Consider the following 25,437-nt stretch of genomic DNA (forward strand, 5'->3'; position numbering starts at 1 on the left):
CACCTGTCTTCTGTTTTTCTTCTTCAGGGCAAGACTAGGCTGGGCTTCTTCAGGTGGTTTGTCTCTTCTCCCAAATAAAAAGTGATAGGACAAGAGGAAATGGCCTCAAGTTGCACCAAGGGTGGACAAGGTTTAAAGTAGGAATAATTTCTTTCCTGAAAGGGTTGTCAAGCCTTGGAACTGGCTGCCCAGGGAAGTGGTGGAGTCACTATCCTTGACAGGATTTAAAAGACATGTAGATGTGGTCCTGAGGGACATGGTTTAGAGGTGGACTTGTCTCTGTTGGGTTAAAGATTTGGCTCAATAATCCTCCTAAATGATTCCATGATTCTACACAGTACAAGGCTCGATCCAGCAATGTCAGATCAGGCCACACAATGTGCTGAGAGAAGCTTGTGTCTGCACAAAGTGCACCTTGTACTACACCTGCAGCACATGCCACATCTCTAGCTATTGCTGCCCTCCTCACAGGAGACAGGCAGGTCTGCCTTCTGGCAGGGGCTATCAAGTGGCCAGATGAAGTCTCCTCACCACCTGGCTGTGGAACTTGCGTAGTCTTAAGCAGGTCTTGGCCAGCAGGTCAATCCACAGGCCATCAAGCCCATCAAAAAACTTCCCTTGGCTTTGATTTCCTCCAAAGCACAGAGGCTGCACAGTCCCAGGCCAAACTTTTCCTCTGTGTGACCCAAGCCAAGCAAGCTTGGGCAGAATGCTTGAAGAGAGACTTCTGCCTTTACAAATCTTCCTTTATCTTCTTGCTCTGTTTATGAAAATATAATCAGAACAAAGCCCAGGAAAAGCCTTGTTTGGGGAATGAGAATGCAGCAACTTTGTGCCTTTTGTAGGGTGAAAAGATCTGATTAAACAAACACTTGAAACATTATTTTCCACTGTGGTTCCACAGTGATTTCTGGACGGAACATGCCTGCTCCTCGATTCAAAAGGCAGTGCAAGACAACAAGCAGGGAAGGTGGGGCAGTTCTCATTAACTATTAAACCAGCTTGAACCTGGCAGCCACAGCACAGCAGCACTAGTTTTGTCACACACAGTTTCTTTCAGCAGCATTTCAAAGGTGGTGTTGTGCTCAGCAGCCTGCTCTCTGTGCTGATGCAGCAGCACCTTATTGACTCAGTACTGCAAGACTCCATCACGCAGAGGTAATGGCAGTGACAGAAGCATTGCCTCACCGCGTTTAGGTTAAGAGCTGCAGCACTGAGCGCGAACTGTCCCCAGCTAAATCTCCCCCAGTTAACAAAGCAGCCCAGGAGACTCACAATACCTTCGTCCTACCTTTGCAGCATTTGTGCTTTAAGTATGTGGGACTTGGTGATCCTGGGGGTCTTTTCCAGCTGGAATGTTTCTGTGATTCTGTGAGAGGAGCCAGCAACAGAAACCTTCCCTTTCTTCAACTGTCAGTCTTCTTGTTCTGGCCCTAAACCTGAGCTGTTCTCCTGGCACTTAAAGAACAGCACCTTTCAATCATACCTCATAAAACTCCTTTGTGTTTGCTCTCTTTCTTCCTGCTGTTTCTCTTTTGGCACTTGTGTCTCGCTCTCCATATGGGTTAGCTGTGGCCAGGAAATCACTTAGGCACACCGAGCTGAAAGGCAAAAGGAGCAAGTGATGACAGTATTGCCCCTCACCTACAGTCAGAAGAAAGGATAACTCCTCATCTGCCCAGCTCACAGCTCTTTTTCCTTCATAAGCTTTTATCCTGCTTTTTCCCAGTTTGTATTTTCTAGCCCCTGCTCCCTAACTTCAGAGGCCTCAGCTACACAGATTTTCTCTTGCTCCCAGCAGCACTGCTCATGGCCGGCGCTGAGTGACACAAGGCCCTATCCAACTGAAAGGAAAAGGGACATCCCAGCAGCTATCACATCTCGGGCTCCTACTACAAATCAGCACTGGCACTTTCCACTCACTACCCCTTTCTTACAATTGTGAAATAATTCGGACTGGGAGGGACCTGTGGAGGTCTCTGAAGCTTCAGAGGCATTGCAGGAGTGCCTGTGGTCCACAGTGTCTTCGGACTTTCGCCATCACCCTACAATGACTCGTTGTGATCTGGGTTTTCAAAGCCTTGCCCCTTAGCCCAGGGAGCTCTGGACAGACAGAAGGATCTGTAGCTTGGATACTACTCTGGACACTGCTGTGTCCTCAACTTCAACTCGGGAAGAAGATGAATACCGGGACAGAGAAGAACAGAGGAAAGACATCTGGACTAGGTGCCTGAATTATCATAGAATCATAGAATCAAACAGGTTGGAAGAGACCTCCAAGATTACCCAGTCCAACCTAGCTCTCAGCCCTATCCAGTCAACCAGACCATGGCACCGAGTGCCTCAACAGGGCTGGCTAAGGGACAGAAACGCCCACAAGAGGACAAGAAAACTGGGACGCGTTGCCTCAACCCCCTTAAAGCCGTCCGGCGTTGCAGAGAGGCAAAACCTCGCCGCTGTGGCACAACCCCCTCCGGCAGAGCAGGAACCCCGCGGGCCAGCGCCTGGTACGGGAAGCCAGCCGCGGGGCCAGCCCCGGGGACACTCCGCCCCGGCGGGAGGAGCCCCGCTCCGAGGCGTGTAAAAGCGGGGCGGCGAGGCCGGAGCAGCGAGGGGCGCACGGAGCACAGTCGGGGCTGCGCTGCCGGTGAGAGGGGCCGCGGCTCCCGGAGGGGCCGGACGAGCAGCGGGGACCCCGGGCGGGGCTGGGCCAGGCAGCCGGGCAGAGCCGAGGCTGACCTCGCCGTTCCACAGGTTGTACCGGTTGCAGGGATCGCTGCGCACACGAAGGAAACCGTCGGAAATGGCAGCCGAGGTGAGGGTGAACTTTGCTTCCCCGGCAGGGTGGTCTCGGGGTGCTCTGGCAGGCGCAGCTCAGCCCAGTTAACCTCTGATTTTCCGGCCGGGCAGCCTGTGGCTGCCTCGGGGTCTTACCTGGGAGGGACGACAACAGTGCAGTCCGTTCCTGCTGCATTTACCAGGAGGTGCCTTACAGCAGCCTCTGTAAACACTTCTCTGCACAAAAGCTGCGTTTTCAGTTTCTGTGCCTATTAGATAGATGTGATCGCTGGCTTGGCAAGTCATGCTTTCTGCCTTCCAGGTGGCTACTATCAACCCTCACTGCCTCTGCTCTGGGTCACAGAAGTGTCCCTCAGCTGTCAGATCGTTCTGGCCACCTCTCCAGCCAGGCTCCTGGGGCTAGCTAATGTCAATCTTTCAGTTTTGATTTCTTGATTGCAAATGTACCTGTTGCAATGTTTCTGCTGACCCACTTCTTGCTTTGATGGAAACCCGCAGAGTTATACCTAGATAGCCCTGCTTCCCTCAAGCACTTAGCTTCTGCTACTGGCCATTAATTTAGCATCCTCTTTGCCGTGCTCATGTGGGCACCAGATGCATGCTGAAGACCTCTATCAGCTTTTCTTTTTCAGTCAAAATTCCCACCTATTTCCTCATCCTTTTGACGAAGCTGCCTTTTAAGACCCCAGGCAGCACATGCCTGCACCCTTGCCTCTGCAGCCTCCCTCCTGCTGTCCTCAGGCTGAGATCTGTTGTCTCGGCAGGGATTGACACAGACATGGAGACAGTCGCTAGGAAGAAGTTTGTAAGGTTACTCAGCAGCGCTTTGTCTGGCTGATACAGCCCAGACTGGCAGATCACCTTACAGCTGTCCGGCCAAGTTCTTGCTGTCCATGGTAGTTAAGAGTCTACAGCAGGAGAAGGGACTTGGGCTCGCAGAATGCGTTGGTTAGAAAGGACCTCTAGAGGTCAGCTAGTCCAACTCTCCCTGCAGTAAGCAGGGACATCCCCAACTGGATCAGGTTGCTCAGAATCCCATCAAACCTGACCTTGTGTATCTCCAGGAACGGGGCCTCCACCGCCTCCCTGGGCATCCTGTTCCACCACCTTCACATCGCAAATGGGTGACTAAATACCCACTCTGCCATGGAAGTTGTATTTAGGTTCTTCCTTTAAATGCCCTCCAATATCCTTTTTGTGCCTGCTACCATGGGAGAGTTGCTTTTGAAATCTTGGGTAAGTGGTAAGCTCTTCAAAATACAAATCCATGCTGGTCTTGCACCATATGTGCAAGGAGTCCTTGCAGAGTCCTGCAGAGGTAAAGTACCTCAGAGGACTCCTGAGACAGACCTCACAGCTCAGGGGCTAAATTCTGGTCATGGGGACATGCTCTCTACCTCTTCAACTACCTGCCAAAGGTACTGATGTTCAGGAGCCACCTGCTCAGTGCTACTACACTGTAATGATATAGCTGATCACAGCCTCTAAGCTGGATACTGCACAGCACCTAAGCTGAAGTTATGAGGTCTCTTTAATTTGCTTCTTCCTATCTCTCAGGGGAATAAACTTTGGGGAGGAAGATTCAGTGGAAGCACAGATCCAGTCATGGAGATTCTCAATGCTTCCATTAGCTATGATCAGCGACTGTCTGAAGTTGATATCCAGGGCAGCATGGCTTATGCCAAAGCCTTGGAGAAGGCTGGGATCCTATCTAAAGCTGAGCTGGAGAAGATCCTGAGTGGCCTGGAAAAGGTATTTATTTCCTTCACACTCACATGCTGAACTGAATGGTCGCATAAGTGACAACATCTGTAGTAGCCTCCCTGCGCTGCTGTCCTAAAAAACATCTGTAAGTGTCCTCGTGACCAATTCCTTAGCGCTAGGCAGGTGCTTAAGTGCTTTCTGAATGGCAATGCTGGCCTGCCCACAGACATGTATTGCCCAAATTGAACTGCAGAACCATCCTGGGTGGAAAGATGGATCTCACTGAGCCCAGTAGAGAACCTCAGGATAGAGCCTGAAAGAACAGGAATGCCAGAGCTCACCTGGGACATTTTGGTTTCCACTGGGGTTGGTCTTTGCTGGGGACACTGACACCCCCACGTGCAGCAGGGGAACAGTAGTGGCTGACTGTGTTTCTGCTGGCATTTGTAGATCTCTGAGGAGTGGTCTAAAGGAGTCTTTGTGGTGACCCAAAGTGATGAGGACATCCACACCGCCAACGAACGCAGACTAAAGGTTTGGCTCCTCTCTAACCTCTTGCTCCCGTTCCTCTGTAGCTAGAGCTGCCTGACAGGACATGCAGGTGCCTGTGTCTCTGTCCCACTGGGAAATTCCTCTGCCCCTCGTGGCACTGAAGCCCCAGGTGCACACTCGAGTCTCTCCAAGACGCCTTTGCTGGAAGAGGCAGTGTGCAAGCACTGAACCCAAACCTGCCCTTCCCCAGAAGAGACCCCATGGCTACTCACAGGGTGCCAGAGCTGAGTCCCTTCTGGGCAGGGAGGAGGTCTGCTCCTGTGGAGGCTCCTGCTTAGAGTGCAGAGGCACTGAGAGAAATCCTCCTCTTGTCCCCAGGAGCTGATTGGAGATGTAGCTGGAAAGCTGCACACTGGCAGAAGCAGGAATGATCAGGTGAGTCCAGAGCTGGTGGTGACTCCTGCCAAACCTCACTTCAGGAGACCTCAGAGCAGGCTGTTGCCTTTGGCTCTCTCTCCTCCTGGGGAGCCAGACATAGCGACATCAGCATGTCAAGACGACCCCATGAGGAGAGGAGCTGCCCCTCCCCATCACACAGCACAAGGAGGCTTTCCTTTGCAGTCACCAAATCTGTCACATTCTGCTGTGACTGACTGTGGCCAATCTCACGCAGGTTGTGACTGACCTGAAGCTCTTCATGAAGAATTCCCTCTCTATCATCTCCACTCACCTCCTGCAGCTCATTAAGACCCTGGTGGAACGTGCTGCCATGTGAGTCCTTTCCCAAATCCATGGTCTTGTCCCGGCTGGGGCAGGAGCCTCCCAGGCTTGCTCTTTGACTGACACCATCAGGGCAGCTGCAGGGGCTCCTGTGGAGGAAGTTACAGCCAGACAGTGTGTGGTAGCACAGGGAAAGATCCTCTTCCCTCACAGTTCATATCACAGAGACCTTCCTCTTCCCCCAATGCATCCTAGTAAAGGACTTGAGGTTGGAGATGCACACAAGGCTTTGGAAGGGACCAAATTCATCTGAATATGTTTCAAGTTGCTACATATGAGAAAAGCTCGGCTCCTCACACACCACACTCCAAACCAGTTGGGCACTGGGGAAATCTGCCTGATACAAAGGGTTTAGTGCACCAGGGAATTTTCTAGGGAGGCTTAGGGCAGCCACACCACACTGGAAGATCAGGAGATCTAAACCCAACACACTTAGGTCAAAAATGGACAGGGACAGCAAGAGAGAGGCCAGCTTCAGCACTACACAGGCTGAAGAAATTCTCTTCACCACCTTGCCACAAAACCCTGGAGGGTATCTGCCACTGCCCTGCATCCTGATAACTGCTGCTCACCTCTTGCTCTCCTCTCCCGTGCAGAGAAATTGATGTTATCCTGCCTGGCTACACCCACCTGCAGAAAGCTCAGCCCATCAGATGGAGCCAGTTCTTGCTCAGGTAACCAACCACCTTTCACCCTTGTTTGGAGGAAGCCTTCTCCACTCTTGGAGCCCTGCTCACTTGAGCCTACAAGTGCATCATCCTCTGAGGGGGCACCTGTGGGTGGTGAGAAAGCAGAGCCAACCTTGCAATCTGGAACTGGGACTCCTTGTGTGGAGTGTCCAAGCCAGGAGGCAAGCAGTGAGTGGCCTGTGATGCTGACTCCCTGTACCTTTGGCCACTCCCAGCTCTTCAGCTGTGTGACCTTTTCTGACTCGAGGTGCTTCCTGTCTCATGTCCCCTCCTAGCCATGCCGTTGCTCTGACCCGGGACTCTGAGCGTCTGGGAGAAGTGAAGAGGAGGATCAATGTCTTGCCTTTGGGAAGGTAAAGTTTCCTTTCTCTGTGGTCCTTGGGCCTTTTTTTCCTCTGTGAGCTGGTCAAGGCAGATCTTCGCATGCCCTGAACCAGTGGCATTCGTGTACCTTACACTGCGGAGTGCAAGGGTGCAAGCCTTGCTTCCCTCACCAGTGAGGAAACTGTTGCAAAGAGATGATTCTCAGCATGGAGGCACTGTTCTTCTCCCCTCTTCAACTAAGAACTACAAAGCCTTCGTGAAGGAAAACTTTAGAAGAGAACTTCTGGTTTATTCCAGAGCTGTTTGCCGAGTCTCAGGCCATGCTGTGTGACACCAAAATGAAGTGGAGGAGAGAAGTGTTCAGAGAGGAGTCGATGCTGCCTGCTAGAGCTCAGTTTGGTTGGGGTGTGCAGGATGTCATGCATGACTTCTGTTTCTTTCTCCCTGGCAGTGGTGCTCTGGCTGGCAACCCACTGGAAATTGACAGGGAGCTGCTGCGCAGTGGTAAATGTCTTCCTGTGACTGAGGGGCAGAGATGTCCTGGGAACATCTAAGAGGGAGGGAAGCATTGGTACATTGTCCTGGTGTCATTTTGGATGTGTTGCCAACACCTTACATGAGGATGGAGGGTAAAAAAGCAACCAACTAAAGAGGAGTATGAGCTGACGCTCAGTGTCTGGGGTGGGAGGTAGCTCCTAAGGACCCTTTAAGCCAGAAAGTTTTACACTGGAGCAAGACAGCAGGTGCTGGAATGGTGGAAGCAAAACCAGAACCAGCTCTGCTGTACACTGCCTGCCGGGGGTTAATAAAGTTCCCACTCAGCTTGTTTGCTTCCTGGAGCTACTCAAGTGGTCACAGTCACATTTGTGCTGGTCCACTCTTGCTTTTAAACTCAAGACATGCCAAGCCTGACCTCTTCTGTCCATCCTCTTCCTTACAGAGCTGGACTTTGTTTCCATGAGCCTGAACAGCATGGATGCTGTTAGCGAGAGAGACTTTGTGGGTAAGTACAACTCCAACACTTCCCACCACTGTTCCAAGCAGGCAGCTGAGATCTTTACAGGTGACCTCCTTTAATAAGTGCATTGAAATCCCCCACTAGGAAGTAATTATATAGAAAATCTGTTTGCTCCTATTTAAATATGGCCAAAGCTTGCTGGGTTGTCAGGCAAAAAGAAGCACCTTCTCCACCTCCTGATTTCCTGCAGTGGAATTTCTCTCTGTGGCCACCCTGCTGATGATCCACCTTAGCAAGATGGCTGAAGATCTCATCATCTACAGCACCAGCGAGTTTGGATTTGTGACCCTCTCAGATGCTTATAGGTAGGACTCTGGGTAAAGAGCCCTTCCCTTTGCACTTCCTAAGCTATGTCCTCCTGAGAGCATGAGGCAGTGGCTGGGGGCTCCCTGCTGCATGACACAGCATTAAAAGGCTGGCAGAAAGCAGCCTTAGGATGAATGTTCCTCAGCACCAATGAGTAAGTTCAGATTCCAGCAACAAAACCGAGCTGCATTCAGCAGACACTCCTCCCCAGCAACTGCTGGCAGAGGGCACTTCCCCCTCTGCTGGCAATGCCTGCCAAAGCCCTTCCTGGAGCAGCTAGGACTGCAGTCAGAACTGATTTCCTGTCTCTCAGGGTGGCACAGTCACAGCCCTCCCTCTCTGAGGCCACAGCAACACTTAGCCTGGCTGCTGATCCCCAGCTCTGGAGGGGTTTGAGGGGAAGCCTCCTTGCATGGTAGCTCCAGACAGGACTGCAAACCCAAAGGCTTAGCTGTGGGAAAGGGGAGAAACTCAGCACATTCAGTACACTGCTTCCCTACACCCTAGGAAGGTGTCTGGGGAAAGGGAACCTCTGTGTTGCTTTTGGAATGCTGGGCCAGTAGGCTGCATGACCTGAACCTGCAGGGGCAGGGGTCCTGTTCACCTTATACTCCACACTTTATCCCAGCACTGGCAGCAGCCTGATGCCTCAGAAGAAGAACCCTGACAGCCTGGAGCTGATCCGTAGCAAGGCTGGACGAGTGTTTGGACGGGTGAGCCTGCCAAAGACTGAAGTGGGGTGGGGAAATGGCTCACACAGGGGTGAAGGACGTTCCTGCTTGCCTCTGTGTAGAGAATGTGAACTCCTTCTGGGGCAATGTCCTTCTCTTCCTGGAAGTAACAGCCTCACCTGTGTCTCTCTGCAGTTGGCTGCTATTCTCATGGTTCTCAAAGGACTGCCAAGCACCTACAACAAGGATCTGCAGGTAAAAGGGATACAAAAGAGATGTTAGTTTTAACACCAGCCCTCTGAGCAGACAGAATGATCTGCTCTTGAGCAGTCTGGCCACTGCATTGGCAACTTGCCCCTACTTTGTCCTGCTACTGACCCCCATCCAGAGCAGGAGCCCTGGGATCACATACCTGCTCTGCTGGCTGGGCTGCTCTGCTTGCTGGGTCTGGTGCTGCAGCAGGTTTATTTAACAGCAATGTCCATCCCTCTTCTTACATAGGAGGATAAGGAGGCTGTCTTTGATGTTGTGGACACTCTGAATTCTGTGCTCCAGGTTGCCACTGGAGTGATTTCTACTCTCCAGGTGAGGTGTCAGCCTCTCCCTGATGAACAAGGTTGGGGTGGGTGTTCTGTGAGTAATACAATTGAAAGATCTTTAGACTGATCTTAGGATGTAGCTCTCCCATACAGCTCACTGGGGCTCCCACTGTAAGCTGCTGAGGGTATCAAAGGGTCCTTTTAGAGTCAGAGCCCTTCCAGATGAGTCCCTGCACTGTGACACTAACATGTCCCTAAGGAGGCCCAGATGATAATGTCTTGCTCTGACCCTCCTTTCTGCAGATCAACAAGGAGAACATGGAGAAGGCACTGAGCCCTGAGATGCTTGCTACTGACCTGGCACTCTACTTGGTTCGTAAAGGAGTAAGTGTCACAGGGGCACTTGGAGCTGTGGTTTCTTTGGATGCAAAATGCTGCTCAGCGAGGGCCTGAGATGAGGCCTTCTCTTCTGCCCCCAGGTGATGATCAGTCTGGGTCAACAAACCTGGATTCACATGACACTCCCCTAAATGAACACGAGCCAGCCAGACGAGGGAGCACCTCCATTTGTCCTCTGAATAACACCCCAGTTGCCTGCTCCCTGACTGTGGCCTCTGCTTCTCCCTGCAGATGCCATTCAGACAAGCCCACGTTGCCTCTGGCAAGGCCGTCCACCTCGCCGAGACTAAAGGCATCCCCATCAACACTCTCAGCCTGGATGACCTGAAGAGCATCAGGTCTGTGTCACTGTTTGCCATGAGTTCCTCCACACCTGGCTATCAGCTTCCCTTTGTATGGGCCTCCTTATGGTGCCCTTCCCCAGAATGCCTAAGCCAGACAGCATCCCCAAATCCTCCTGGCCTGGATCTCAGTTCTGCTGATGGAAACACTGCAGGAGGACAGCATCAGGGAGGAGGGTGACAGAACACTGGAACAGGCTGCCCAGGGGGGCTGTGGAGTCTCCCTCTCTGGGAGGTTGGACTGGATAAGCTTTTGAGGTCCCTTCCAGCCCCTGACATTCTATGGTTCTATGATCCAGCACCATTCAGTCCCAGGGAGCAGGGGCAGCAGCTGATGGGAGGGACTGGAAGAAAGTCCTCACACGCAGCCACCAGCCTTTTGGCTTTGGCTCTGAACTTCCTCCTTCTCCCCTGGGAGATGAGGCTTTCTTCTTTCCCCTCGGCAGAGGAAGGCTCCATCTCCACTCCCTCCCCACCTCTGCAGGCAGTGAGCATGTCAAGCCAGCCTGCAGCCCCCAGCTCTCCCCACTGACCTCTCTTCTCTGTGCCTCCCCAGCCCCCTGATCGGCAGCGACGTCTCCCAGGTCTTCAACGTTGTCAACAGCGTGGAGCAGTACACAGCCATGGGGGGCACTGCCAAGAGCAGCGTGTCCACCCAGATTGAGCAGCTGAGGGAGATACTGAAGAGGCTGAAGGAGCAAGCTTAGAGTGTGGGGAGAGATCCCGTGGATGCAGCATTGTGCCTGTCGCACTGATCTGGAGTCAATAAACACTGGGGTGTCTGTTGCGGGGTGCCTGTTGCGGGGTGTCTGTTGTTCACTGAAGCGCCTGCCCTGTGGCAAATGGCGGCCTGATGGCTTTGCCGCCTCCTGCTCCCCGCCATGTTCTTTCCCCTGGCTTGTGCCGTTGCTGAGGCAGCTCTGAAGAGGCACTGGTACCGAGCCTCCCGTATGAGGCCACAGGGGGTTTTCTAATGCAGGCATCATCCTCCTGCCCGTCCCCAGAAGCCATCTGGGCCTCGGTCCCAACAGCTCCCTGCCCTCCTGCTCCACCAGTGGCACAAAATGAGTCAGAAGCAAGCAAACAAAGAGGCAAACGCAGCAGCCCTGGCCACAGTCCAGGAGCTTTCTACACCAGGTACGGCCAGCTCCGGCTGGAGGCTCCCGCAGAAGAGCGGGAATGCCGCTCCTGCGCCGCTCCTGCTCCGCTCCAGCCTCGGGGCGGCGGGGCGGGACCTGTCCCGCCGCCCGTCCCCCGCCGCCGCCTCCCGCCGCCGCCTCCCGCCGCCCGGCGCTGCCCACAGCCAAGATGGCGGCGGCAGACGGAGGCGTGGTGCGGAGCGGCTGCCTCCTGCTGCTGCTGCTGCTGGCGCTGGGGCGGGCGGCGGCCCCGCCGGGCGGCATGCTGTATCCCCGGGACACCCCTTCCCGGGAGCGGAAGGAGCTCGGCGGCCTCTGGAGCTTCCGCGCCGACTTCTCGCCGCGCAGGGACGCCGGCTTCGTGCAGCGCTGGTACCGGCAGCCGCTCCGGCAGGTACCGAGAGGTCGAGAGCGGGGGTGCGGGAAGGGGCTGCCCGTTCCCCGAGGCGAGGCGGCAGCAGGGTGCTGTCCTCCCGGGAAGGGCCCTAGCTATGAGCCAGGCTTCCTTTCCTCGCAGCGCCGCTTCGCCCCGTCCTTCCCCAGCCGGCTGGCGGAGCGGCTGCTCTTTGCCCCCCGCCTCGCGTTCGATGGCTGTCGCTGTGCAGAGGGCTGTCTGCGGGGGGTTTTCTTCCTACCGAGCACCCAAGGAAGCGACATCTCCGATTATCCCGCTTCTCCGCTTGCCTTGCTTCTCCCGTTATCCCTGCGCGGAAGGCAGGAAGCGTCTGAATGAACTCCAGCCCCCATCAGCTGTCCCTGCGCTCCGAACCCCAGTCTGGCTTTGCACAACATTCAGCTGTGCCAGCAGCACACAGCAAACAAACAGGCCTGGAAAAGGCACTTTGGAATTGCTTTTTCGGTATTTGGAATTACTTATTCCAAAGTAGCCAAGTGGGGCTAACTGACATACATTATGAAATCGACACCGTTGCCTTAAAGAAAGAAATTAGGTGTTCTGTGCATAAAATTTACCTGTCCTTCATTGCTTCTGTCTGAGCCCTTTGCCCTGTTTTGTGCCAGTTGTGGAAGGAGGTGAGCTGAAGGTCACAACTCTGCTAGAAGATTTGTGTAGAGACTGCCAGAGGAGAGGAATCTTGGATTCCCTGCAAAGGAGAGCTAAGGCATCAGAGAATCTCTTTGAAGGAGACAGGCACCTATGGCCACCCCAGTCAAAGGTTATCCTCTATCAGATACTATAAAATCGGGATTTTCCTGCTGGAATTTTCTGATGTCTCATAAGGGTGCTGAGTTTCTCTGCAGTGCTGGTACAGTTCAGTGCTGACTCAGCCATGCACATGATGCTCAGCCCCTGTGTGACCAGATCTCCATGGAAGGGCTTCCTTAGGAAAGGGGAAGCTCGTTTGTGCAACACCACGAGCACAGCAGGTGCTAAAAATGAACAACTTGCTTTTGCAACAGCATCCAGTTGCCCACTGTTCAATGGGTTATGGCACTGTCTGCCTGAAATCATTACATCAGAAGCAAGTTGACTCTGTTGTAATCCTACAGCATTTATGTGGATTTCAGGGAGTGAGAAATGGATGGACTCATCCCAGACAATCTCCACAGACCTTTCTTGGGAGAGCTGGCCCAAAATATCAGTGTCTCTTGCCACCTTTCTACTGCTGCTTTCAGCCTGACAAGCAGCACCCTGCTCCAGTTCCCTGAAACCCCACCACCAGCATTGCTCACCAAACAGCTACAGCCATACAGGAGAAACTGCCCTTTGTGGCAAGTCCCAGGCTGAAACAACAATCTAGGAATTTAATTTTTACTTCTCATTTTTCTGATTCTGCAATACCAGAACCATTAATAAAATCAGGAGGAGAAAAGGATAGGGGCAGCTTCATGCTGTAGGAACAGGCAGATCCCTGGGCCTGATATTACACAGGACTTGTATAGGAGTTGTGATAAACCATGCCAGTTCCTAAACAGGATTTCCCAAGTGCTTTCCCTTGGCAAAGACTTTGTAAGGCTTTGTAAGGTAGGTATAGGATGGATATTAGGAAGAAGTTCTTCACAGAGAGAGTGATTTCCCATTGGAATGGGCTGCCCAGGGAGGTGGTGGAGGCACCGTCCCTGGGGGTCTTCAAGAAAAGACTGGATGAGGCACTTAGTGCCATGGTCTAGTTGATTGGATAGGGCTGGGTGATAGGTTGGACTGGATGATCTTGGAGGTCTCTTCCAACCTGGTTGATTCTATGATTCTATCAGTGGAAGGGGACACCTCCAGCAGCAGAGTTTGGGCAGCCAAGACAGCAAAATGTCTGTTTGATAAACGATCTGTTCCCTTCCTTTCTGTACCATTCCTGCCAGACTGGTCCTGTGATTGACATGCCTGTGCCTGCCAGCTTCAACGATATCACTCAAGACCCCAGCCTGGAGAACTACATTGGCTGGGTTTGGTACGAGAAGGAGGTGCTGCTCCCCCTGCGCTGGCTGCAAGACGACCACACCAGGGTGGTGCTGCGCTTCGGCAGTGCCCATTACTACTCCATTGTGGTATGTTGCGTGGGAAGGTGTCTGTGTGTTTCCAAAACTGCTGCACTGAAATCTGCTCCCCTGACTTCTTCAGCACACACACCTCTGTCTGGATTTACAGTCTGTTGTTTGCTTAACTCTTGCCTGTTTTCTGCCAGTCAAGAATGTGGCAGTGCTTCCCAGATGATTCCTCTCTGATCTTCCAATGTCAGAACCAGTAACTAAAATATTTCCTTGCTATAGGATCTACCCAGAACAGTGTCTGCCAGGGACACTTGACCCAGACCTAGCTCCCCACAAAGGAAGGGCTGCTAGGCTGATCACTCAAGGAGTAAGAGCTTAGAACAAGCTTCAGTGTTACTGGGAAGGCCAAGTGTCTCTTGCTGGGCTCCTTTGCTTCTCCCTGCTGTGCTCACCTGATAATCTTGCTTCTTTGGCTCATGGGTGTCTTCTCTTGCAGTGGGTCAATGGAGTACAAGTTGTGGAGCACGAAGGGGGCCACCTCCCTTTTGAAGCAGACATAAGCAGCATTGTCCAGGGCAGCCCAGGGAGCCCCTGCCGCATCACCGTGGCACTCAACAACACTCTGACACCCTACACTCTGCCTCCAGGCTCAATTCAATACATGAGTGACAAAGCAAGGTGAGCTGCTGAAGTGCTGTACTACTGAGCTTGTTCTGGGGCTGAGGGAGTGGGAATTTATTCAGCTGCCTGCTCGTAAGACCCTCCAAGCAATTTACAAAAACATGGGATTGTGTCTGCTGAAATTCATCAGCTGGGCAGGGAAGAGGTTAAGCTTTGGCAGTGGTGAGGAATCTGCACTGAGTTACTGCATCTGTTTTGTATACTGGGGACTGAGATTAAGTGGTTTGCTAAATTGAATCAATGGCTGGTTTGAGAAGCTTGAATTCATCTGGAAGCTGCAAGTCCCATCTACCCTGAAGGATCAAGCCTATTCAGTGGGTTAGATGTTTATTAACTAGCAGTCCCCTTCAGTGCAGCAGCAGTACTGGAAGCTAGATCCATCCTGTTGTAAAGGCTGTTTTACCTGCTAGCATCTCTTATTACATGACCTTTCCATTGCCAGCATCCATATGCTGCCTTCAGTTCTTGTGTAGTGAACCATAACGTAGCCATTTCTCCTGTCTTGCTCACTCAGGTATCCCAAGAACTATTTTGTACAGGACATCAGGTTTGATTTCTTTAATTATGCTGGAATCCACCGCCCAGTTGTGCTGTACACCACTCCTTCTGTCTACATAGATGATATTACTGTGACAACTACTTCATCAGAGAGTGTTGGTAGGTCCAGAATAATTACAGCAGCTGCCTTGGGCTCCAAATGGAGATGAAAAGTGCAGCAGAGGAAAAAAAAGTCTGTTTGAATTTGTTTCATGGTGGCGTTCTCTTGAACCTTTTCTGGTCTACAGCACAGGTTTGCAGCTGCAAGAATAAGGCAAAGAGCTCAGAAGCAGTAAGAAAAAGAAATAACTACTTGCAAGAGCTCTGTTAAAGGGTGATCAGGTGTTCCTCAAAGTGGAGTTTCTCAGTAGGGACACTCTTCCTGCAAGGTAAAGCAGGATTCTCTAAGTAATAGGGTCGTGTGGTGCACAAATCTTGCTGGAAATTTCAGGGCCTCAAGACCAGTAGGGTCATGCTTCATAGATTCCATTCATACTCTCTTGTTGTTCTACATCTCCCTCATCTTTTAATGCTGCTTTACTTGAAAACTCTCCATGATTTAATGCCTGTGGTTTTCCTTTCATGGCAGTCTCTGTCTTTTGTTTCATTCGAACCAGCGCTGGTGCAGTATCAGGTGTCGGTTGTTGGCAGCAGATTCTATTCCTTGTCCCTGAGTTTATGTGACCAAGAGGGGAAAGTGGTTGCTACAGGTGATGGGCCAACTGGAGAGCTGAAAGTCCTCAATCCAAATCTTTGGTGGCCTTATCTGATGCATGAGAACCCCGGATACCGCTACTCCTTGGAGGTAACAGTGACTTTTCTTTCTTCCTTCCTGTGTGTGCTCCCCCTGACTGTGTAACAGTGTTAAGAGCTGCCATATGGCCCATCTTCTGCACTCCTCTTCTCCCACGGGTCCTGTTCACGTGGCATTGCTAATTACATACTAATCAAATTGAACTTTGCCAGCTTCCTGGATGCTGAACTGAAAGGTCTGCTGGTGAGAAGAGAGGCATCCAGAGTGTACACGTGCTTTTTAGAGCCCAAGCCATCCATTGCAGAAGGACTGTTTGAGGCAGTAAAAGGGAGAAGGTATCATGAAAGCAGAGAATAGAGTCTCTGAGGAGCAGGCTGTTAACCTCCTGTGCTCAGTACCGGTCAGGCCACACCTCGAGTACTGTGGCCAGTTCTGCGCCCCTCAATTCAAGAGAGATGTTGAGATGATGAAGATGGTGAGGGGCCTGGAGCACAGCCCTGTGACGAGAGGCTGAGGAGCTGGGGTTGTTTAGCCTGGAGAAGAGGAGGCTCAGGGGTGACCTCATTGCTGTCTACAACTACCTGAAGGGAGGTTGTAGCCAGGTGGGGTTGGTCTCCTCTCCCAGGCAACCAGCAACAGAACAAGGGGACACAGTCTCAAGTTGTGCCAGGAGAGGTATAGGATGGATATTAGGAGGAAGTTCTTCCCAGAGAGAGTGATTGGCATTGGAATTGGCTGCCCAGGGTGGAAGAGGCCATCCTTGGAAGTGTTCAAGAAAAGACTGGATGGGGAACTTAGTGCCATGGTCTAGTTGATTGGATAGGGCTGGGTGTTAGGTTGGACTGGATGATCTTGGAGGGCTCTTCCAATCTGGTTGTTTCTCTGATTCTCTTCCATGTGCTTTGCCATGAGCTTTCTTCCTACTCTGTAAGACAAGAGTTCAGCTTCAACAGCACAAGGCCAGAAGACTCTGTGAGAGTTAAGGATGAGCAGTGGCATTAAGATGTAGAAAATAGGGCAGACAAGCTGTTGTGAGTTTCCAGGGGCTCAGCTTTGTATCTCTTGTGAGGAGATGACATTTCAATCATTGTCTGGTGTCAAGGTGCAGGGCAGAAGAGGTGAACCACTACCTTCCTGGGGATACAACATGGCCTGGATAAGTGAGAGGAAAAGAAACTGAAGCTTTTGGGGTGAACAATCCACAAAAGGGTCATCCAGGCTTCATTCTTCATCCTTCAAGTTCCCCAGCCGGGATTTCCATTTCCTGTGTAGTCAAACATTGCTCCCTCCCCTGGGGCGGTACACTGGGACCACGAGAAGCAGCCGGAGCAGCAGTGAGGAGCAGGCTGCGTTCTGAGGCAGGGCTGGGCGGTGGATGGGTGGTCAGGATCGGCCTTACAAAGCGGAAGGGAGGACAGGGCGTCCCCCAAAGCCTATCGTGTCACTTGCCTCTCCCGTTTGGAAACGCAGGTGAAGATGCAGGCGCAGGTGGACGGGGCGCTGCTGGAGGATGTGTACACGCTCCCGGTCGGCATCCGCACCGTGCACGTCACCAGCACGCAGTTCCTCATCAACGGCAGGCCCTTCTATTTCCACGGTGTCAACAAGCACGAAGACGCAGATGTAAGTGTGGCACCCGTGGCAGGGGCACCTAATGCCAGCTGACGCTGTGCTGCAGCACCTGCACTCGCCTCTGCGCGCAAAGCGGCACTGTCCTCACACCCTGCTCCAAGGCTGGGAGCTGCCAGGTGGGCTGGGCTCTACTTCTGCCGCCATTGAGCGAACACATTGCTAGTCCTTGCCACAGGCGTAACATCTCTCTCAGGCCTCTTAGTATGTTGGCAGAGGAGTTAAACCACCCCCTAGCCATGGTTTCCCACTCAGGGAAACGTCGGGAACAGCGGCGCGGAGATCGGAGTCGGGGTAGGCTGCGAGGCGCGGCGCGGCCACAGGGCGGCGCCACAGCCCCGTCCGCCCTCTTACCGCGCTGATCCGGTGCGCCGCTCCCTCACCGTGCTGCCGGCCTCGGCTTGCCCCGAGGGAGGTCCTCACCGGTACAAGGTCCTTCATCCTGTTTTCTCCTGTCCGCCTCATGAGGAACACCTGGTAAAGGTGGTCACCTCACATCCGAACGGCAGCCAGCAGCAGTGCTGAGGACGTGGCTGCAACCGCTACCCCTCAGCTTCTCCCGACACCCAGGGGCTGAACGTGGCAGTGCCCCGCAGAAAGGCAAACGGTGCGGGGAGAGGTGGTGCATGGAAACGGCCTGGGTCTGAGCAGGGGAGCCATGCCCATCTAACGGATGAGGAGAGGCCACAGCCCCGCAGCGTGACAGGCTGCGATCTCTTTGTCCCCCTCCCAGATCCGTGGCAAAGGCCTCGACTGGGCTCTGATTGCAAAGGACTTCAACCTGCTGCGCTGGCTGGGAGCAAACTCCTTCCGCACCAGCCACTACCCCTACGCCGAGGAGATCATGGACCTGTGCGATGCCTATGGCATTGTGGTGATCGATGAGTGCCCGGGAGTGGGGATCAAAATGCCGTAAGCAAAAATGCGACCCTCCCCCGTGTTTCTGTGTTCCTCCCTTGAGCCGCTTCGGAGGCATCCCCCTCCCATCCCTCGGTGCCTGCTGCCCTGATAATGGCAGTACTTTGCTCTCTTTAGAAATCAGGCCATTGCGCCACATGTGCCCGGTGAGGTTGGGCAACCAGAGGGTGTTCTGCCACATGGCCATCATGTCACTTGGCCTGGCTCGAGTCATCAGCCCGAACCGTGCAGCAGGCTTTGAGGAAATAGGGCAGAAGCCATCTTTGGTGTAAGCTGTGCTTACACAGCTCACAGGCTGGAGTTTTCACAAGGAAAGGCAAAGGAGGTGGGTTCTATACCCTCACCTCACCAGGTCTTGCTTCTTTTTGTCTTTAAGCGAGAGCTTTGGGAACAAGTCCTTGCAGCATCATCTGGTTGTGATGGAGGAGCTGATCCGCAGGGATAAGAACAGGCCATCAGTTGTGATGTGGTCAGTAGCCAACGAGCCAGCATCGCACCTGCCCCCAGCAGCTTTTTACTTTAAGTAAGTGTGCTGTACAGAGAGCTGAGGCTTCAGGCGTGGCAGATCTTCTTCCTTTGGGATGGCACGGAGAAGTGAACCCTGAAACAGTACCCAGAGATGCAGACTAAAAGTGTAACTGCCACCAGTGTTGAACTGATGGTCAGAACCACATAACAGTCTCAACCTATTGTTTCTGAACCAGTGTGGTTCTGCAGAACTACAAGGAGCCCATTTGGTCTGAGCATCTCCTCTTGACCTAAAGGTCATGCAAAAGCAGACCTGATGGGAACAGGACATTCCTTGTTACCAGCTGAAGATGAGTGCTACATTCTTTGAGAGCTGCAGCAAAGCTGTAAAATAATTGGCCTTTAATTCTGAACCAAGGTTCTTCCTATTTGCTCTGCAGAGGATTGTGACATCCCACCTCAAAGCCACTGCTTCGAGCCCCTGCAGACCCCTTGGTTTTATTTTTAAAGAGATTTAAGCTTTGGGTAGCCAGGAGTCATCTCTCTAATGTCCCTAGTAGCTGTAGGTGCATTAAGTGGTAACTGAAGTTTTAATCCTTAGGAGGAGCCACCATCCTCCTGCAAAGCTGAGGTAGCCACAGAGCTTGACCTTCCCATTCTCTGTCTTGTCTCCCCTTTTCAGGGTTTCCTCAACAGCAGACAACCTTTGAGTGCTCTGCTTACTGTCTAGGGCTTTGTGCTTTTGCATGAACACATTCCAAGAGCTGTTCAGGAATTTTCCATCACCCTTCACATATTGTTGCCTTCAAACCCAGTCTTCCTTGTGCAACTTCTAAGCTGCTGTCACCAGCAGCCAAATTACCATGGCTCTGTTTGCTGTACTTCCACCCTGCTCTTTTTCCAGGTGGGGCAGCAAACATCTTTGTGACAGTCACTTTGCCATGATACTCTTACGGAACTGGCACTTCATAGCAGCTGATCCTTAAGTATCCTGCAGTATTTAATTGAAAATACTCTGCTAGATGAAAACCAGCTCAAATATCTGGGGAGGGAGAGATCTGGAAGGACAGAGAGCTCAGGGAAACAAGGCTGTGCTTCTCCACGCTGTTGCTGAACTCTTGTTTTACTGTTTTCAAACAGGACAGTGATAGCTCACACTAAAGCTCTTGATCCCTCCAGACCAGTAACCTTTGTGACAGATGTGAATTATGCCCTCGATCGTGGTGTAAGTTTATTTCAGTTCCTAGACTTATATATGTATTTTTTTAATCCATACATTTAATGTCCTCTTGATATTTGTTTTGGAGTCCTTTTTCCCCACACACATGCATCTCAAGTTTACTGGAGATATTTAAGAGAGAGAGAGGCAGAAGAAAACTTCCACTTTGTCACTGGTACAAAGCACTTTATCCTGTAGTAGTCCAGCTGAAAAAAATATGTATCTGTAAGACAGGAGTTTTGTCTTGAGTGCAGCATGCAGGAAGAGCCATGGATTCCATCAACACTGCCACTCTTTGCTCTTCCATTGATTGTGTGCACTAACGCTCAGGATTTTCACTTGCAATTAAACCAAAGCTTAAACCTCTTTAAAATGCTAACAGCCCTTGAGGAAGTCTAAAGGAATGAAGCTTTAATTCCTGCTTTAAACAGCTTGAGATCTTCTTTGGCAGATGCCTGTTAACGGTGAATAATCTACAAGCTCTTCCAGATTCATAATTAAAGTCCTGGAGCTGTATAAATAACCAGAAGGCAGAATCCTTGGGTGGCTGTGCCTTACACTGGCCCCACCAGGAATTAAGATCTCTAATAGAGATTTGTTTCCAGGGTAGTTGTTTTGTCTAGATGGCTCTACAACACTTGCTGCTGCTGTGCAGCACACACTTCTGGCAGGAGAGGGTGGAGGTAGAAGACACTGCCACGCATCCGCACTACAGATTACACTTGATGTTTCTTTCAGGCTGTCCTGCAGTGAGCAGGGATGGCCACCTGTAACTGAAAGCTCTGTACCTCTCCACCCCAGCAGAGAAAAACACAACTGGTGACCTCAGATTTGAGTGAGCCCTGCAGGGATCAGCTCTTAGATGTTGGTTTCATCAAGCAGGCAATCTGTGACATCCCACCCCCACTAGTGTGTTCTGACTGGCTTGAGAGGAGGCCCAACAAAACAAAGCCAAAGAACAAATCTCACAGGCTGCTGTTAGAATTTTTTTCTTTTATTACAAAACATGTTAAGAGAACATTGAACAAGTTACAGACAACATCACTTAATATCTCGAGTGGGCTTTGGGCCCTTTTACCATACTGCTCAAGTGGTAGAAATGGCATAGAACTTGCACAACGCTTCTAAAGTCTTAGTATTGCACCACTGATGCACAGATTTAGTTGCCAGTCAAAATATTTGACCACTAACTTGATAATCACCTTCCAATACTACAAAAGTACATCCAAATGTGCCAGCAAGCTGGATGCATCTTGGAAACTCAAAAACTACTAACAAACCTGAGGATGAAGTGGGCTGATCTTGTGTAACTCTGATCTTGGTCTAACTCTTTGCTGTGACTTCCTAAGTCTGTAAGAAGAATGCCAAATGAACATCCTATTAGCTTTCTAAGTTTATCCCTTTATTTCCTGGTAGAAATATTGTTGGGGGAGGGAAGACTTTCTTCTACATGCAATAAAACTGAGTTGCATGAAATGAATAAAAAAGGAGGATTTAGCTTCATGAGTGAAGGTTGTCAGGTCTGTGACAAAACTCTCACCTTGTCTTCTGTAGGCTCCTTACGTGGATGTAATCTGTGTCAATAGTTACTTCTCCTGGTACCATGACCCAGGCCATCTGGAAGTTATTCCACTACAACTCACAGCACAATTTGAGAACTGGTATAAAGCCTATCAAAAACCCATCATCCAGAGTGAATATGGAGCAGATTCAGTACCTGGGCTTCACAGTGTAAGTGTTAGGGATGCCCTATATGGAAAAGCACATGACCCTTCCTACAGGGTCAGCAAAACGGAACGAGGAGGTGGGTACCATGAAGCCTGGCTGGCTGGTTTTGAGATGTATTAGTTTGTGCCTGGAATGCTCCAGCACTGTCATGCTGCTCCACTGAAATAATGAGCTTTGCCACTGACTAGCGAAAATAGATTCTACCTGAAGGGAAGTTTTTAGCTTTGACTAAAAGCACCAAACACTCTGAGGTCTGCACGTGGGCATTTATATAAAACACTGAGGGGAAAGATACAACACTGGAGAGTGGACATTCATGATTGCATAGAATCATGGAATGGTCTGAGTTGGAAGGGATGTTGAAGATGAACTATTTCCAACCCCTTGCCAGGGGTAGAGACACTGTCCATTAGTCCAGGTTGCTCCCCATCTCTCCTGACATTGACTGCTTCCAGAGCATGCTGTCCTGCAGAGCAGCAGGTAGCACTCCTGTAGACCCCATGACAAAGCAGCAATCTGAAGCAAAGGCAGAGTCCCCAGGTACACCTGGCATGATGTTTGTATCCTGTGTTTCCCCTTTGCAGGAGTTCCAGCTGTCAAACAGCCATTGTTAGAGCAGTGGCAATGAACAGACCAAGCCATTGTGAACTTGTCCTCAGGAAGCAGGTCACCAGTAAATAGGAAGTGAGCACATTGCAGCACTTTGCTGCCATTGTCACCTTCACTCAAGGCCACCTCTTTCTCCTGGCTGTAGGATCCACCTCTGATGTTCAGTGAAGAGTATCAGAAAGCCATGCTAAAAGAGTACCACTCTGTCTTTGACAAGAAGAGGAAAGACTATGTGATTGGGGAGCTCATATGGAACTTCGCTGATTTCATGACCAACCAAGGTAAGTTGATACTCTAAACAGAACACTGGGCTGTAGGGCAGGACAAAAGGGCCTGCTGCTTACCAAGACAGAGCACAGCTGGCTTCTGTGACAAAGTACAGCATGACAAGAGCCAAGAGGGAAGATCCTGCCTTTACTTAATCCAGCCTCTCCAGCTGGAGCTCCTAGATGTCCCACCTGCAAAGGTGCTACCCTGCACATGGGTCAGTGCCCTAGGGTAGAATACCAGGGAAGCTTACGAGCAGACTCAGATTACTTTATCTCTTGGCCATCCTCAATTCAGAGCTTCAGTCCATAGTTAGGGACATGCCTCACTTGCTCTGTATTTCATCTACAACTGCCTTTAGTGACAAAGCACCTTAAAGTATTATTAACTTGGTAGAGGTCTAACAGAGGACCAGATGCCACACTGGTGGACAATGGTCTGTCCTGACACCCATCCACTATTAATAAGTAAGTGCATTCACAAAGCATGGGGTGTTAAATCTGCAGAAATTAAGCTGTCACAACTCAGGAGACCTAGTAAGAAACCAGTTATTCATATGCCACCTGCAGAGAGTCAGGCTGGTGAACAGTCACTGAATTTCGGACAAACACCACTAATCTGTACAGCACCAACACAGGGAGTAGAAAGCTAAGCCATTGTAGAGAGGATCAGTTTCTCATAGGAGGATGGAGAAAACAGGGACAGGTTGACAAACACATAAGCAGTTCCACTCTCTCTATGCTGGTGTGATCTTTCCCAGCTTCCTATGAAAAATGAAATAGGCAAAAAGGATTTGCACACCACCAAAGGACAGGACAGTCACACGGTTAGTCACCAACATTCTCAACCATCACATTCCAAGGTGGAGATAATGGCAAGAGGGCTATCTGCTGTAAATACAACAGTGAGTAAGTTAATGGGCACACCTGAATTAGCTGTCAGGGACTTCCCAGCTGTAAATGGAGTTAAATGCATCTGTACTGCTCAGTGACATCAGTTTATCTTGCCATGATGATGCCAGCTTCCTCAATGTACCTGACTATGTGTCAAAGAAAGTGCATAGGTCTCTTCCACCAAACACACACATCCTAACAGTTCACAGTGGGGCATATAAATGACCTTTATATATACTTGCTTTATTTCATGACTTCTCTACAGGGACCACACGTGTCTTGGGGAACAAGAAAGGAATATTTACCCGCCAGCGACAGCCCAAAGCAGCTGCATTTGTTCTGAGAGAAAGATACTGGAGGATTGCAAATGAATCAAGCTGTCTGCCTCCTGTAATCACATCCCATGCCCTCTTTCTGAAATGAACTCAGAAGTGGCAGTGGCTGGATACTGTGCTGAACTTGTTCATTAAAGGTTTCTTTCAGTAATATTTGTGCCTGACTCAAATCTTGCAAGTCTAAGGCGATTTCTGGTTCACCTGAAGTGGTTCCTACCACACAAAGCAGATCCAGAAGTGCTCATTTCCCTGTGCTCAGCCACATCTGTAGCTTTCCTGCTTCCAGGTAGTAAAATGAATATTCAGAGTTTCAAAGAGCTGAAGTTAAGAGACCCTGACTGAGGTATCTATTCATGGCAAAAAAAAAAACCACCTACATGATAAAAAAAGCTGAAGAGTTACAAAACAAATCTGTTACTCTACATGAGCATTACATTCCACCAATGCAAATGAGGTTTTCCAGTTACAGTCCACTAACAGTGCCACTACTCACAGCAAGGGGTCTGCAGGGTTACTGAAGAGCAGAGTTTATACAGCTTCTCTTGCTGGACAGAAGGTATGGGCTGGCTGAGAGCTTCACACTTCACAGCACTGAGGAAAGCTATGGACTACACTGCTGTGAGGAGCCCAAACACACTCTAGTGCAGCAGAGAATCCATACTACAGCAGCATACAGATCTGCAGGTACTACATCACCTGAACTTCAAAACTATTTGACTCACAGTGCCAGAACTGCTATTAGATAATTTTACCTTCCAGCAGGGAAGGGCTTCCTTCATATTAAACTCTCACTATGCACTAGGTGACCTTGAAACGTTCCTCCCAACCTGAACAACTTTGTAACTCTATGGATCTATAGTCTAGAGGTTAGATTTGTCCTAAACCTTTGAGGTGCTGGCCTGAAGCATTCCAGTGTAAGATGATGTTGAAGCTGATGTGCACATGCTACTTCAGATGCTAATGTAACGTAGAAGTCTTTCAGGCTCCACACCAGTCTTAGAGAGCTCTATGGCCCAGGCTTTAGCCTGTGAAGGGTTATGCCAATGCTCAGAGAAGAGCTCAGAAGACTTAGTCTGCCAACTTTTTGCAACATCTCAAGATGCTGTCCCAAGAGCAGCACCACCCCTAGCAGAATGACAATGCTGGAGGCTGCCCACTGAACGTTGGAAGCTGCACAATTAGGTACTTGCACAATTCTGATTCACAGATACTGTGTCAAACTGTTGCTGTTACTACTACTTCCTCAGCTGGCTCCACTGCTAGCATCTCAGTGACCAAAACACCTCCTCTTGTGTTGTGTGGTGGCCAGGTGTGGTACATTGAAAACCAACAGATCTTCACACCACCACACACACAGACTTCAGACTTCCAAACAAGTTTTCTTGAGTTTTTAAGGGAAAAGCAGCAGCATACTATCAACATTCCTTCTACTGTTAGGTCTACAGATTTCCTATGCAATTAAAGCCCCAGAATATAAAAGTCTATCCACTTACTCAAACATACCATGGCAGAAGAGGGAATACCATATTTAAACCCACTACCAGTGTTCAAAAGTCACTTCAGCTTCTCGGTCTCTAGATATAATTATTTTAAAGTAATTTTCTTTCCTATTTCAACAGCCATGATACACCAACATTAAAATACAGACAAAGACTGGACATTAACTCAGAAAACCACTATGAGAGGACACAGGGCTTGTGGTTGCAGAAGAAAAAGTGATGGCTTCCATTCAGTCCCACAGAGAGATGCCAGG

The 25,437-nt window shown here is 50.6% G+C and overlaps 2 protein-coding genes across 3 annotated transcripts; both read left to right on the forward strand.

The window, feature by feature from the left end:
- Positions 1-2,567: 2,567 nt before the first annotated feature.
- LOC135187257 (argininosuccinate lyase) lies at positions 2,568-10,848 on the forward strand. The gene is made up of 17 exons (XM_064165827.1): positions 2,568-2,647; positions 2,755-2,815; positions 4,357-4,551; positions 4,954-5,037; positions 5,374-5,430; positions 5,669-5,766; positions 6,372-6,449; positions 6,740-6,817; positions 7,240-7,292; positions 7,729-7,791; positions 7,997-8,111; positions 8,741-8,825; positions 8,979-9,038; positions 9,285-9,368; positions 9,626-9,706; positions 9,953-10,059; positions 10,619-10,848. Exons 2-17 carry the CDS (start codon positions 2,804-2,806, stop codon positions 10,767-10,769), a joined length of 1,401 nt encoding a protein of 466 aa, XP_064021897.1. The 5' UTR covers positions 2,568-2,647; positions 2,755-2,803; the 3' UTR covers positions 10,770-10,848.
- Positions 10,849-11,366: 518 nt separating this feature from the next.
- On the forward strand, positions 11,367-23,837 carry GUSB (glucuronidase beta). 2 transcript variants are annotated; one of them, XM_064165795.1, is made up of 12 exons: positions 11,367-11,595; positions 13,518-13,703; positions 14,143-14,324; positions 14,842-14,984; positions 15,482-15,669; positions 17,089-17,241; positions 17,981-18,159; positions 18,542-18,688; positions 19,774-19,858; positions 21,407-21,583; positions 22,335-22,470; positions 23,615-23,837. In XM_064165795.1, exons 1-12 carry the CDS (start codon positions 11,371-11,373, stop codon positions 23,770-23,772), a joined length of 1,959 nt encoding a protein of 652 aa, XP_064021865.1. In that variant the 5' UTR covers positions 11,367-11,370; the 3' UTR covers positions 23,773-23,837. The 2 variants fall into 2 exon arrangements, with proteins under 2 accessions (XP_064021865.1, XP_064021867.1); XM_064165797.1 differs by lacking the exon at positions 23,615-23,837 and having other exon boundaries at positions 22,165-22,428.
- Positions 23,838-25,437: the final 1,600 nt, after the last annotated feature.

This window comes from Pogoniulus pusillus, chromosome 27 (genome assembly GCF_015220805.1).
Source record: "Pogoniulus pusillus isolate bPogPus1 chromosome 27, bPogPus1.pri, whole genome shotgun sequence".
Classification (NCBI taxonomy): Eukaryota; Metazoa; Chordata; class Aves; order Piciformes; family Lybiidae; genus Pogoniulus; species Pogoniulus pusillus.